This window comes from Peromyscus maniculatus, chromosome 1, assembly GCF_049852395.1.
Source record: "Peromyscus maniculatus bairdii isolate BWxNUB_F1_BW_parent chromosome 1, HU_Pman_BW_mat_3.1, whole genome shotgun sequence".
Lineage (NCBI taxonomy): Eukaryota > Metazoa > Chordata > Mammalia > Rodentia > Cricetidae > Peromyscus > Peromyscus maniculatus.
Window position 1 is genome coordinate 91,019,722 of NC_134852.1, and position 14,088 is coordinate 91,033,809.

Consider the following 14,088-nt stretch of genomic DNA (forward strand, 5'->3'; position numbering starts at 1 on the left):
CTTGAGAGCATGTGGGATCACTCAGAGCTGGGACTGCACAGTCTAATAATTCAGAAGCTAGCACTTAGAAGATCTGAGAAGGACCCTCAAGCCAGGGCCAGTGCTGTCCCAGGACATACAGGCCCAGTTCCATACCTGGACTCCTTGATCAGATGTGTTCTGAATGTGTTTGAATTCGCTCACAATGAAGGCCAGCAGGTACGTGGACATCTTGGGGGTGGGATTGAACTCCGTGACATTCCAGGAGGGGTCTCCAGGAAGGGGACTGGAATCTAGGCATGGGGCGTGTAAATGTGTGGGCTTCCTGCCCTGCACTCCAGTCCAGGGCAAGCCCAGGGCAGCCAGACTCACCTTTGGGAAGCATGTTAGACAGAGCTGTGAAGTTGGCGGGGTGGATGAGGGTGATGTTAAATATGGCCTTCATGTCTGGCTCATCGAAGCAGGGGAAGGACTTCCGGGCATCAGGAGCCTGCATCTGCGTTGTGGCCACCACTCTGTCCAAATCAGAGTGTTAGAGAGGGTGCTACAGAAGAAGGGGTGCATGGAAGCCTGTCCCAACCTGCTTACTGCCCTTCACCCCACTCCACGCAGCCGCAGGACCCTGGTCAACAAACTGCCACGGGAGACCAAAGCTTCCAGACTCCATCCAAACCCTGGCAGGCTCCATGCCTGTGTGAGCTGAGGGGTCGGTCATCCCAGGCAATTTTCTCTCCTCTCAGTATTCCTGCTCGTCCAAAGAACCCTTCCATTCCACATCCCTAGGGTACAAAAGACCCTACCCCCGGTACTGTGCCCCCCCCCCCCTGCTGCCGCCACCACCACTACAGATGACCAACCGAGCTACTGAGGTCTCCTGAAGGTTCCAGCCCCTCCTTCCCATGGTCCTCAGATGCAGCCCCACCTCAGCCTGTGCCCATGGCCCTGGAACTTACTTCTTGACGCCATTCTCCACATACTCGCTACGGTAGAATCCAGCCAGGTCATCGGCCAGCTCCCCCTGGAACTGGCTTTCCATCTCATACTGCTGGTCCTTTACCAGGGGCCCCTGCAGTTGCACCACCAGGTACTCCGTGCGCTCTACCAGCTCAGTGCTGAGGATGCCAGGTGCCTGGGAACCACCCAGAGCGCGCAGCTCCACCCGGTGGCTTCCCTTTAGGGTGTAGTTGAGCTTTTTGCTGTGGATGATGATGACATCTGTGGCCTCCTGACAGGTAAAGCGAACAGTACTGTTACCTTCAAAGATGTACAAGCCCTGTTCATTGGGGGTGAGGTAGGGTCTCAGAGTCACCCGGTAGGAGTCGGGTATCAGAGTCCTGGGCAGGCGGTACTTATTCCAAGGTTTGCTTTGATCTACAGTAGTGCCTGGGGTGGCAGTAGACGTGACAGCCGAGGTGGTAGTCGAGGTGGTAGTGGAGGTGGTAGTTGAGGTGGTAGTCGAGGTGGTAGTCGAGGTGGTAGTCGAGGTGGTAGCCGAGGTAGTGGCTGAGGTGGTGGCAGGGAGCGTGGGAGCTGTGGCAGAGTTCTCTGCATTCTTGTTCTTCTCCTGAGCATAGACCACGGACAGGGCTATGATGGTGCACACAGCTGCCACACCCAGCACAATGCCCAAGATGCCCAGGGTCTTGGAAATGTAGAAGCCCTTGGCCATGATGCCGGTGGGCAGGGAGCTCAGAGTGGCTCAGGCCAAGTGGGAAGCAGAGCAGCCCTGGGCCAGCTTATATCTCACAGGGGGCAGAGCCTCGCTGCCTTTGGATTGGACAAATATTAACCAGGGCTCAGGCGAAGGTCACTAGCCTAGATAGGGGTATTCTCTGCCCAGGCTCTGGAGAGATCAGAAATGAAACTGTACAAAGCTGGCTGGGGGGGGGGGTGCCTGCCGGGAGCAAACAGTGTCTGGTTACAGGCTGCAGGTGGCCTGGACGGTGCGGGGATCAGGCGGGACTGTGGCTGAAGGGCAGGCTGCAGGCTTGGCACCCAGAGGGCAGAGGGGAAGGCAGGTGACACCGATCTACCTACAAGCACAAATGGAGGGGACAGAAACATGAGGATTGAGGTTAGACTCAGCGAACGATACTCTCGGTCCAAGAGGTGGGACAGGCAGGGCAGAATGAAGACAATTCCCAGCATGCCATCAAAAGCACGCTGGATCCACCTTCGGGCTGAGTTCCCTGAGGGACACCAGGGGCCCCTTGGGACATTCTTCAGATTCTCTCCCTTTCTCTCCTGACCAACTTCTTTCCTCTCAGCTCCCCAAGAAAATCAAAATGAATCTCTTCCTTCCTTCCTTCCTTCCTTCCTTCCTTCCTTCCTTCCTTCCTTCCTTCCTTCCTTCCTTCCTTCCTTCCTTCCTTCCATTCTTTCTCTCTCTCTCCCCCTTTCTTTCTTGTAAAGAGTTATCGCTTCCCCTCATGAGTAAATAACAGTACCTCCCCCTCAGTTTTGCCTAACAGATTTAAAGGGAAGCAGATGAGCCATCCACGGTAGAAATTTCCAGCTGTGACCCTTCCTTCCCCTGGCACAGCACTAGCCCAACTGTCTGTCCTAGGTAGACGCCGATACTTCCGTTACGTATGGCCTTACCGTTCTCCTTCACCAGTCCTGACTCCCAGACCGCCACACTGGCTGATGCTCACCCCCATCTCCTCACAGCATTCAGCAGACCCAGCTATATTCTCGTGAATTCCCTGCTTCCTCCAGTGCCCCTCAAACCTACTCATCACACATCTGGCCATTGCATTCCACTGTTTCAAACCGTCTCTTTGCTCCATAGAACCTAGGCCCTACCTTCCTAAGGGATCCACACACTATGTGCAGAAGTCAGCCTACCCACTTCCCACGCTCATCCCAGGACCCCACCACCACCACCACCCCCCCCACACACACGGTCACAGTACTTCAGCTGTTATCCAGCCCCTCTACCTCAGGGCCTTTGCATATGCACTGCATACTGTCTGGATAGACTTCTCTTCACTCTCACCCTGATTAGCTTCTATTGATACTTCAAGTCTTAGAGAAGCTACACACACACACACACACACCCCTACACACACCCACACCCCTCCACACACACACTAGCTCCAGCCCTGATGGCTTGGATTTAACACCATGCATCTCCTCTCCAGATCCCTGGACCTCAGCATGGGTGTCTACTCCATTCAGTGATAACATGAGCTGTGAACTTCAGGCTTGTAAGAACAAAGCCTTGGCTCTTTCTGCCCCCAAACTTGGCTCTGTGCCTGGCACCTAGTAGGTACTCGGCATGTATCTGTTGGGTAGATGCCCACGTATGCGATTGAGTGACTGAATAAGTCCTTCTAGAAGAAAACCCTTTTTGAAGTCCTCCAGCTTTTTATCTCCACCCCGCCATTGCCAAAAAGGCATTTTGAGAGAATATTTACCCTTCCTCTGAGCCCTCTTTCAGTCCATCTGACCCTCTAGGACCCCATCCACCTGCCACCCTGTCCCCTGGCCTTCAGGGAGGTGTGTTGAATGAATGTATGATGGAGGGTGCAGGTGTGTGCAGCCAGGCACCTGTAGGCTGCCATCTGCTCTGGCTAGCAAGGCCAGGATCCGTGTTTGAGGTGCCTGGTTCTGACTGTCTACGTTTCAGGCCAAGGGTGCACAGTGCTCTCTGGCTCCCCCACAGTCGGCAGCCCATGCCCAGGTCCTCAATCTGGGGACTCCACTGCAGTGAACAGCAGCTCTACCTATCAGGCCTGGGCTGATGGCCAAAGGGCATTAGTGGGAAACTTGGTGTCAGAAAGGCACATACTGATATCGCAGCTTGTAGAAATAAGGGTTGAGGCCTCAGAGGTTTCACCCGGGCCCCAGGCTTCCTCCGACAGAGCCGCCTTGACAGCACCAGTGGGTAGACACCCTGGGGGCTGTGCCCCCACCTCATACCCCTTCACCACACCCCCAGCTGGGCCTGCAGCCCCCTCCTACCTGAACAGCAGGCAGACCCATAAATCCATTCGGCTAATCCCGTCTCCAAACAAAGAGCTAGGTTCTGCCTGGCCCTCTTCAGCCTCTTCCTGTTTGCTTTGGATGTGGACCATGGGCCAGCTGGCCAAAATCTGGGCTCCTCTGCAAAGGGGGCCCTGGTGTCTAGATTTGGCACGGCTCCAGGAATGGCACCAACCCAAGCTAGGGGTGTGTGGGTGGGTTCTGCGGCCCCTCACCTTTGGGGGACTCTAAGAAAGGTCCCTCACCATAGCCCCTGCCTTGGCACAGGTCTCCCCATACCCTGGCAGGCTGGGGGCTTCTCGTGACCCTGCCCCGCCAGCGTGGGGGCGGGTATCTTCCTGGGTGTGTGGATGAGATGTCCCTCACTGCCCTCAGAAGCCTCAAGACCATCCCTGAACTTGACCTCCTGGCTCCTCTCTCGCGAGGCTTGGGTGACTGTGAAAACCTGGTTCTGGACTCTCTGCCGTTGTTCTTCTGGTCCCAGTGGCCAGGCATACCTTTCCTCTCCTTATTTATCCTTCAAAGCCGAGCTCAGACACTACAACCTTGTCGCGCCCCCTTAGCGACACACTTCTTCAGTCTGCAGTTCTCATCTTTATCACATGGCTTACGAAAAGACCGTGGTTGTATCAGCCTCCGTGCCAAGCCAGCACGAGCGAAACACAGGCAGACAGCCTGCGCCTCACCACCACAGAAATGACAGACGAGAGCTAAGGCGCTCTCCAAAGTCAGACCCTTGGTTTGGGGGGTGGTTCCGCCCTCGGCACAGCACACGCCATCCTGGGCTCTGAGACTGCTCACAGAATCCACCTTTGCCATCATCCAGTAGCTCATTTACTTAACATTTTTCTCAAAACCAGTTCATGTTATTCAGCCTGGTGAGCCGTAAGGAGCCTGACATCCTGTGTTTCTTTTCTTCTGAGCTACGGCTCACCTCATACCTCAGATGAAAACTGAGGTATCAAGGCAGCCTGAGACCACCCCTGCCACTACTGGAGAGACTAACGATCTGTCCTGCCTGATTTGGGGTGCCTCCGTGGGGGCTCTTTCTGCAGGGGAGCGAGGCTTTCGCCTTCCTTTTACTGATTCCCCTTGCGGGGGTGGGAGCCTGGACCACACCTGGCAGGTCTCAACCACCGAACACTGTTTAGGATACACACACACACACACACACACACACACACACACACCACACATACACATATACACACACCACACACCACACACACACACACACACACCACACATACACACACACCACACACACATACACACACATACACACACACCACACACACATACATACACACACCACACACATACACACACCACACACATACACATACACACACACATACATACATACCACACACACACATACACACACCACACACATACACACACATACATACACACCACACACACACACACCACACACACACCACACACACATACACACACATATACATACACACATCACACACACACATACATACACACACACCACACATACCAAACACACAGCACACACACACACACACACACACCATACACACACATACACACCACACACACATACACACACATACACACACACACACATACACACACACACACACACACACACACACACCACACACTACATACACACAGGCGCACCAGGTAGTCTGTGTTCCACACCACATCTCAGGCTCACCATTCCTCTCCAGAGCTCTCATCCTGAGTTCTGGCGTAGGTGCTGTGAGGCTGGCCAAGGAGGGAGCTAGGGGACACTGTGTAGCTCCTCTGCCCACTCTGAAGTAAGCAGGGATAGGACCAGGGTAAAGCCAGGCCCTCAGAACAGGGCCATCCTGGCTGATGGCCTATTCCCATGTCACAGCTGGACTGGGCGGGCCTGGGCCAGCCCCCAGGGTGCTTCCTCTGGGAGCCCTGGACACTGTCCATTCTGTGGGAACAGCATTAAACCCATGGCGAGTGGGCCTCTGTGGGCCGGGAAGTGTCCCTGGAGGGCGGGAACAGAGGGGCCTCGTGAGATGAGGGAAGCACACTCACACAGCCCCACACTTGGTTTGGCGGACACGTGGCTTGAAAGACCACAAGAAGGACAGATTCCTTCATTCAGACCATGACTAGGAATTGGGGATTGTTCTGGGAAGTGACCCTTGTAAGCTGGGAATCAGCAGGGGGCTGCTACAACAAGACACAGTCCTGGAGGACTCTTGCCTCGGCCACACGGGTAGAAACGAAGCCACCATAGGGTCCCTCAGGATAGAACTCAGGCTGAGGTGAGTGGTACCAGCCCGTGGGGATTCTGGTAGCAAGGGGCTTCAGGATGAGCAACCTGCAGCCTCTCCTCAGGTAGTCTGCAGAGCTACCATGCATGTGGCGGTAGGTTCAAATCCTGGGGGTGGAGGGAGAGTCCCACAATCAGAGAGGCAGAGGTGGGAGGATTGCCTGGAGATCCAGGCCAACCTAGACTACCCAGCTCACGTGAGGCTGGGGGATTCCACATGCTCTGGAGTCACAGCCCTAGCCACTGTACCTCGGACCCCCCCCCCCCGATGTAGGAACAGCCCCCTTCCCCCTGGGGAATGGTGGCCAGTCCTGTGCCTGAGGTCCTTCTTACTGGCCACTCATGTTGACAGAATTGGGAGGCCACCTGCTCCAAGCTCCACTTTCACAGCGCACTGGCCAAAGTCCCGAGAGAGTCCACCTGTCGCCCCTAGACCTTACTCTCAGGGTCAGCCCCAGGGGTGCGTTGGTGCCCTGAAATCTCCGTTGAACTGCACACCTCACTGGTATCCTCAGGGTAAGGAGCCCTGAATCACCCTCCGGGACGGGCGGCCTGCCGGAGGTTTTTGGAGGTATCCTGCTTGGAGAGACTCCTCCTCCGCAGAACAAGTTCGGGTTGCCACCGGCGCTGCTCCCAGGAGGGCACCGCAAGCAGAACCAGCCACCTCTCACTTGGCATCCAGGAAGGATGCCAATGGATGGGGTAGGCTGGGCTCCAGGAGCCCAGGTAGCAAAACGAGGATAAAAGTCTAGTTCCCGCTGCCTCACAGAGGCTGGGGCCCGGCGCCCGCGCCCGGGGCTCCGGGCACCGCTCTAAACCGGGCTGGGCGGGACTGCGGAGCAGAAACTTGTAGCTTTGTTCTGTGACTTCCCCGGGCCCGCGCGTGCCCTCGGTTCCACTCGCACTGTCCCCAATCCTCTGTGCCCCAGCCATCCAGCATCCCCTCGACCCCCTCCTCCCCTCTATCCCTGACTCTAGCCACCCTCTCTCCACCAGGTCCCAGCCACCACCCTGTGTCCCCGGGCTCCAGCCACCCCCTGTTCTCCTCCAGGCCTGGCCATCTTCTGTCATCAAGGCGGGGACCTCCCTCTGAGCCCTGCACACACATGGAGGCTGTTGGCACCCTCGGAGACCCACTCCAACAGCTCCAGGCCCTCAGTTTACCCATCCGAGTTGGGGCAGAAAGAAGCTGCAGATGGCTCCCGCACCCCGGAAGCCAAGCCCCACGCCGGGTGTCCCCAAACCTCCGCAGCCCGAAACCGCCACCCCGCACTTGCCTGGGGCCGCGTACTACTCCGAGCAGCTCCTGCCTAGCCGCCGCCCGCCTGGCCCGGCGAGTTAAAGGGAAGTAACCCGAGCCCACCGGCGCCCCGCCCGGATTACCCCCCCCCCTCTGCGCACACACACCCCCGGCTCCGCCCGCGCTCCTCCCAGCCTGCCCGCGAACAGCCGTTCCCCCGACGGCGGGGCCCCTGGCCCCCAGCGCGCTAGACGTGGACCTCTCGCCCTCACCCACCCACACTTCGCGCCGCGGTCCCAGCGTCCCGCCCACCACATCTGGGAGACATCTGCAGCAGGAGGGAAGGGCTCCCAGCCTCCTCAGCCTTCAGGAGAATCCCCACAGCCCTGGTGGCTTTCCACACAATTTATTATTATTATTATTATTATTATTATTATTATTATTATTATTATTATTATTGTATCTTTCGTCTTTTCTTCTTCTTTCTTCTTCCTCCTCCTCCTCTCCATTCCTTTTCTCCCCCTCCCTTCTCCTCTCCCACGTTCATCAGGGTCTCACATGCATGCAGCCCAGGCTGACTGGGAACTCATTATGTAGTCCAGGCTAATCTCAAAGTAGCAACAATCCTACTTCACATTTTTTTTTTTTTTTTTTTTGAGACAGGATTTCTCTGTGTAGTTTTGGTGCCTGTCCTGGAACTCACCTGTAGAGCAGGCTGGCCTCGAATTCACAGAGACCTGGCTCTGCCTCCCTAGTGCTGGGACTAAAGGCGTGCACCACCACCGCCCGGCTCCTACTTTACTTCTTTGCTTTTCCATATACTGGGATTATCCACCAATTCCATCCAACTTTTTTTTGTTGTTGTTGTTGTTGTTGTTGTTGTTTTTTTCGAGACAGGGTTTCTCTGTGTAGCTTTGCACGTTTCCCGGAACTCACTCTGTAGCCCAGGCTGGCCTCCATCCATCCAACTTTTTCATCCTCTCTCCTCTCCCTCCCTCCCTCTCTCTCCCCCTCCCGTTGCTCTGGTACTGGGGATTGAGTGGAGAGTCTCATGCATACTAAGTACTCAGCCATGAGTTACATCCCCAGCCCCTTTCCTTAAAAAAAAAAAAAAAAAAAAAAAAAGTGAGATAAAGTCTCACTAAATCTTTCAAGCTGACCTTGAACTCACTGTAGCCCAGACTGGCCTTGAACTATTAATCCTTCTGTCTCAGTTTCTCCAGGCCAAACTCTGGCTAACTCTTGACACCTAGACTGTCTTTAAGAAGTCAAATTTAAGCCGGGGCGGTGGTGGCGCACGCCTTTAGTCCCAGCACTAGGGAGTGCAATCCTTTATTCGCTAGATCCTTCTGATAACTTTGACTTTATTGTTGTTGTTGATCCCTCCGCCTGGTTCTGCCTCCCAAGTGCTGGGATTAAAGGTGTGTGCCACCACCGCCTGGCTTCTGAGCATCTTTTTATTGGCAATACAGGGAAGCATTTGTATTTGTTCCCTGTGGCTGCTGTAATAGGACAAACTCAAAAAGACACACACACTTATTCACTTACCGTTCTATAAATCAGACTTGCTGTACTGAAACTCGGGGCGTTGGTGGGAAGCGTTCCTTCTGGAAGCTGAGAGAGAGCACCTTTGTCTTTGGCAGTAGTTGGAAGCACCCGCATTCCTTGGCTCCAGGCCACCTCTGTCTTTGAAGCCGGGAGTGACAGGTGCTGCCTCTCTCCAATTTGTCATTGGGACATTGACTGGCCTCTCCCATGGGATCTGCCCATGTAATTCAAGATAATCTCCCTGTTCCAAGTGGGCTCATGAGCCATTGAATCCAATCCAACCACAGCTCTAACTACCCTTAGATGCAGAGCATTGCATTTTCCCAGGTTCTGGGTACCGGGAGGGATCAGGGTGTCTGGGAGATTTGTGCCTACCCCACCAGCCACGTGACTTCCAGGATCTCAGATTTGGAGGGATTGTAAAAAGCTAAATCAGCTCTTCCTTCCCATCCCTGGGAGCTGCTGGACAGTTTAGCCCACACTGATGGCCAGGGGGCTGCATAGCAAAGGCTGTGCTGCTGAGCCACACCCTGTCCCAGCCTGGCCGCCTTTTCCTCTCATACTTGTGATTCCTTTGGAAGCCAAAGGATGGGCCGGGGTGCCTCTAGGCAAAGCCTTGCTTCTTCAGATCCGCTGCTGTGATCTTAAAAACAAGGTCGCAAATCTATTGGAATGTGAGTTGTCTGTGAAGTAAGAGTCAGTGGGCCCTGGAGAGCCTAAGAGTCAATTTCAGGTTTCCTTTCTCCTTCAGACGCATGCCGGCCTACTTCCTCTATCGTATGTGGTGTGGCTGACAATCAAAGATTCTTGGCCTCCCTCTCCCGGGGTGGGGGTGGGGTGGGTGGGGATGGGGAGCTTCATAGGAGCCTAGCTGGGGAAGAAGGGCTCCCCTGCTCTCTGGAGGGCAGTGTAGGGTTGGTTGATAAAGAAGGTGGCTTTCAGGAATTCAGCCCAGGGAAGTTGAAAATTGATGTATAGGCTTCTCACTGCTGTATAACTCATAGTAGTGGAAAAGAAAACATAGCTTCAACATTCTGCGATAGGGGATTGGCTAAATAAATAGTCCTCTCATGTGATGAGGTTACACCGTCATTAAAAACACGTCATGTTTTGGCTAGAGGCATAGCTAAATAGATAGAGAATGCTCAAGGCCCTCGGTTCAATGGATCCCTACCACCAAAATAAATATATGTGTGTAATATTTCATATGTAGCAAAACATATATAGTTCAGTGAAACCATGGGAGGATTTTTTTAAAGGCAAAAAATAAGCTTTGGAGGAAAGCTTATTTAAGTATCTTAGCAAACCTGAGACTTCTAAAGAAAAAGTCAATAAATTTGATTACATAAAGAATTAAAATTTATGTTGGTCAGGGTGGCACACATCTTTAATTCTAGCACTTGGGAGGCAGAGCCAGGCAGATCTCTGTAAGTTCAAGGCCAGCCTGGTCTACAGTGTGAGATCCAGGACAGGCGCCAAAACTACACAGAGAAACCCTGTCTCCAAAAAAACAAAACAAAACAAACAAACAAACAAACAAACAAAAAGTTGGGGCATTCCAGATTCTAGGACAGACCATATCTCAAGGGGATAAGGTAGAAAGTGTTAGAATAAGATATCTAAGATAGCCGGGCGGTGGTGGCGCACGCCTTTAATCCCAGCACTCGGGAGGCAGAGGCAGGCGGATCTCTGTGAGTTCCAGGCCAGCCTGGGCTACCAAGTGAGCTCCAGGAAAGGCGCAAAGCTACGCAGAGAAACCCTGTCTCGAAAAACCAAAAAAAAAAAAAAAAAAAAAAAAGATATCTAAGATATTTAATGCCCTCTGACCTCTTCCAAGTAGGTCCTTGTGCCACACACAGGGGCACGCGCGCGCACGCGCGCACACACACACACACACACACACACACACACACACACACACACACACACTTCTGCATTGTAAAAACCCACCCTAATCAAAGTAAAAAAAAAAAAAACAAAAAAACAAAACTACAGAATGGCGAAAGATTACAGCTCATGAATCAGGCCAGGGGGAATCCTCTGACATATGAAAAGCTTCCGTAGATCATTAAAAAAAAGAACCAACAACAATTCAGCTTGGAGGGGAAAGGGCAAAGGACATGAAGACTCGGTTAATGGAAAGAAAAATCCAGTTGACCCATAGAGCTCTGACAAGAGGCTCAGTAACTCCCCCTGCCTTGTATACATTTTTTAGCATTTATTTATTTGTTGTATGTGGTGTGTGTATAACAGCATGTGGACAAATATTACATAGTGTAAGTGTGGAGGTCAGAGGGACAGGAAGTAGCAGCTCTTCTTCCACTTTTACGTGGGTCCCAAGAACCGAACTCAGATCACTAAAGCATGCATAGCAAGCACCTTTACCTACTCAGCCACCTTGCCCTGTTTCTCCTACAGCTTTGCTGTTCTCCTTTAGTTTGGTTTCGGTTTTAGGGTTTTGTTTGTTTGTTTGAGACATGGTCTTGTGGTGGTAATCTAATTGTACTGAAATATTATTTTGATTGTATGTTAATAAATAAAGTTGTCTGGGGGTCAGAGCTATTAGAGCCATAGCAAGAGTGTGGCGGTGGTGGCACACGCCTTTAATCCCATAAGATCTCTGTGTGTCCAGGGATACAGTCAGCATTGGAGACATATGCTCAGAGCTAAATCTCACCCTTCCTCCTGCTGTCCCAGCTTCGCGAAAAGAGACCTACTTCCTGTCGGTTCGTTTTTTTTATAGTATGTTGTTCTGCCTTCTCATTGATTGTAAACCCAAACACATGACTGCCTCGTCACTGTCTGAATGTACAGCCCCCTAGGTCTTAAAGGCATATGTCTCCAATGGGATTAAAGGCGTGTGCCACCACCGCCACACTCTTGCTATGGCTCTAATAGCTCTGACCCCCAGACAACTTTATTTATTAACATACAATCAAAATAATATTTCAGTACAATTAGATTACCACCACATGGTCTCATATAGCCCAGGCTGGCCTGGAACTCCTGGAACTCACTATGTAGCCAAAGGCTGGCCTTGAATTCTTAATTTTCTTGCCTCCTCCTGCCAAGGACTGGGATGGCAGGCATAGCATGCCTGGCAAGAAAATCGATAACTCTTAATAAAGTAATTGAAAATTTTAACTACAAGTTTTGTTGGTTTTATTTGTTTGTTTTGGCTCCTAGGGATGTAGTTCAGTGGTAAAATATTTACCCAGCACACAGGGGCTCAAAACCCTGTGGAGAGAGGAAGCGAGGGATGGAGGGGAAGCAGGGGCTGGGGCTGCTTTTGAACTAGGTTGTGTCCTGTGCCTGGAATCCTAGCTACGGCAGGAGGATCTCTACTTCAAGGTCAGCCTGGGCTACATTGGAAAATATTGTCTCAAAACAAACAACAATATTATCATCAAAACAACAATAAAGCTGTGTGTGGTGGCGCACACCTTTAACCTCAGCATTCAGGAGGCAGAGGCAAGCGGATCTCTTGAGTTCAAGGCTAGCTTGGTCTACAGATCGAGTTCCAGGAGAGCCTGGGCTACACAGAGAAACCCTGTCTCAAAAAAAGAAAACAACAACAAACCCCCAGGATTTTGAGTGGGTAGGTGGACAGAGGCTGAGGCAGAGATGGGACAGGTCGGGAGAGACGAGGAAGAATGAAGGAAGAGAAAATACCACTATCTGGTAAGCAAAGATCAAAAACATTTAACAAGGCTGTTTAGTTGGAGGGAAGCAGGTCCTGCCTGCCTTGTTGGTAGACGTACAACCAACTGAGCATCCATCCGCAGAGGCGGTTTGGTTTGGCAATGTTTATCATGAATACCACATCTCCCTTCTACCCAGCACTTCCAGAAAGGTATCCTTTGGAACACACCTAAGTGAGGAACTTAGAAGTTTTTCCATGCAACATTATTTACAGCTGGAGAGCGCCTAAATGTCCATTGGAGAGGTAAGTGAATGTACTGCCTGCTGCTCTGAATACAGCATCAACAGGCAGGCGCCACACTCTTTATAGAACAATCCCAGAGAGACATGAAGGAGAAGCCACATACAGAGCAGGCTGAAGGTGGCTTATCTATTTACTGTGCTGTAGTGTGTGTGTGTGTGTGTGTGTGTGTGTGTGTGTGTGTGCATGCGCACACATGTGCATGTGCATGTGCATGCATGTATGTATTTGGAGACATAATCTCATTCTTATGTAGCTCAAGATGGCCTTGAACTCATAGTGATCTTCCTGCCTCAGCATCGAGTGGTAGGATCACAGATTTGTGCCACCACACCCAGTCATATATTTTTAAAGGGGAAAAAACACATAGATCTATATTTTGTTTTCATATTTGTACATGACAGCTGGAAAGATGCTCAAGAAACTGATAACGTGGGTTATTTCCCAGGGAAAACGGTGAAGGAGATGAGATTTTTCCACTTATCCTTTTGTTTAATCTGTCTATTTCTCTGTCTCTCTGTTTGTATATAATACATTGATTTAGCCGGGCGTTGGTGGCGCACGCCTTTAATCCCAGCACTCGGGAGGCAGAGGCAGGTGGATCTCTGTGAGTTCGAGGCCAGCCTGGGCTACCAAGTGAGCTCCAGGAAAGGCGCAAAGCTACACAGAGAAACCCTGTCTCGAAAAACCAAAAAAAAAAAAAAAAAAAAAAAAAATAATACATTGATTTATTTGTGTGGGGGCACACGTGCCATGGTAGGGGGAAGTCAGAAGACAGCTTGCAGGAGTCTGTTCTCTCCTTCCATCATGTGGGTACCACGGATTGAACTCGGAGAGCTGGCCGTAGCAGCAGGTGCTTTCTCCATCTCACCGGCCCCATCATCGTTAGGCCACATGAGCGAGCACAGTGAGCACAGTATCTATTCAAATAGAAATTAATTAAATCAAGTGTCAAGATAGATAAGAAGACCAGAAAAGCAACAATATGAAAGGTCAAGGCTTCCTTCTTCCTCTCCTCCTCCTCCTTCTTCTTTTTGAGACAGGATCTCCTATAGTTCAGGTTCGTCTCAAACTTGCTAAATAGTTAAGAATGATCTT

At 51.8% G+C, this 14,088-nt stretch overlaps 1 protein-coding gene across 2 annotated transcripts in view; it reads right to left on the bottom strand.

The window, feature by feature from the left end:
* Positions 1-7,627, bottom strand: part of Anpep (alanyl aminopeptidase, membrane) — a 23,816-nt gene extending 16,189 nt beyond the window's left edge. Inside the window, exons 1-4 of one of the 2 annotated variants that reach the window (XM_076545618.1) lie at positions 7,537-7,627; positions 933-2,012; positions 352-494; positions 136-272 (exon numbers count right to left, since the gene is read on the bottom strand). In XM_076545618.1, the coding sequence (XP_076401733.1) occupies positions 136-272; positions 352-494; positions 933-1,648 (996 nt within the window). In that variant the 5' untranslated portion in view covers positions 1,649-2,012; positions 7,537-7,627. Of the gene's footprint in view, positions 1-135; positions 273-351; positions 495-932; positions 2,013-7,536 lie in introns of those variants that run through there. The other variant, XM_076545619.1, reaches the window with a different exon arrangement.
* Positions 7,628-14,088: the final 6,461 nt, after the last annotated feature.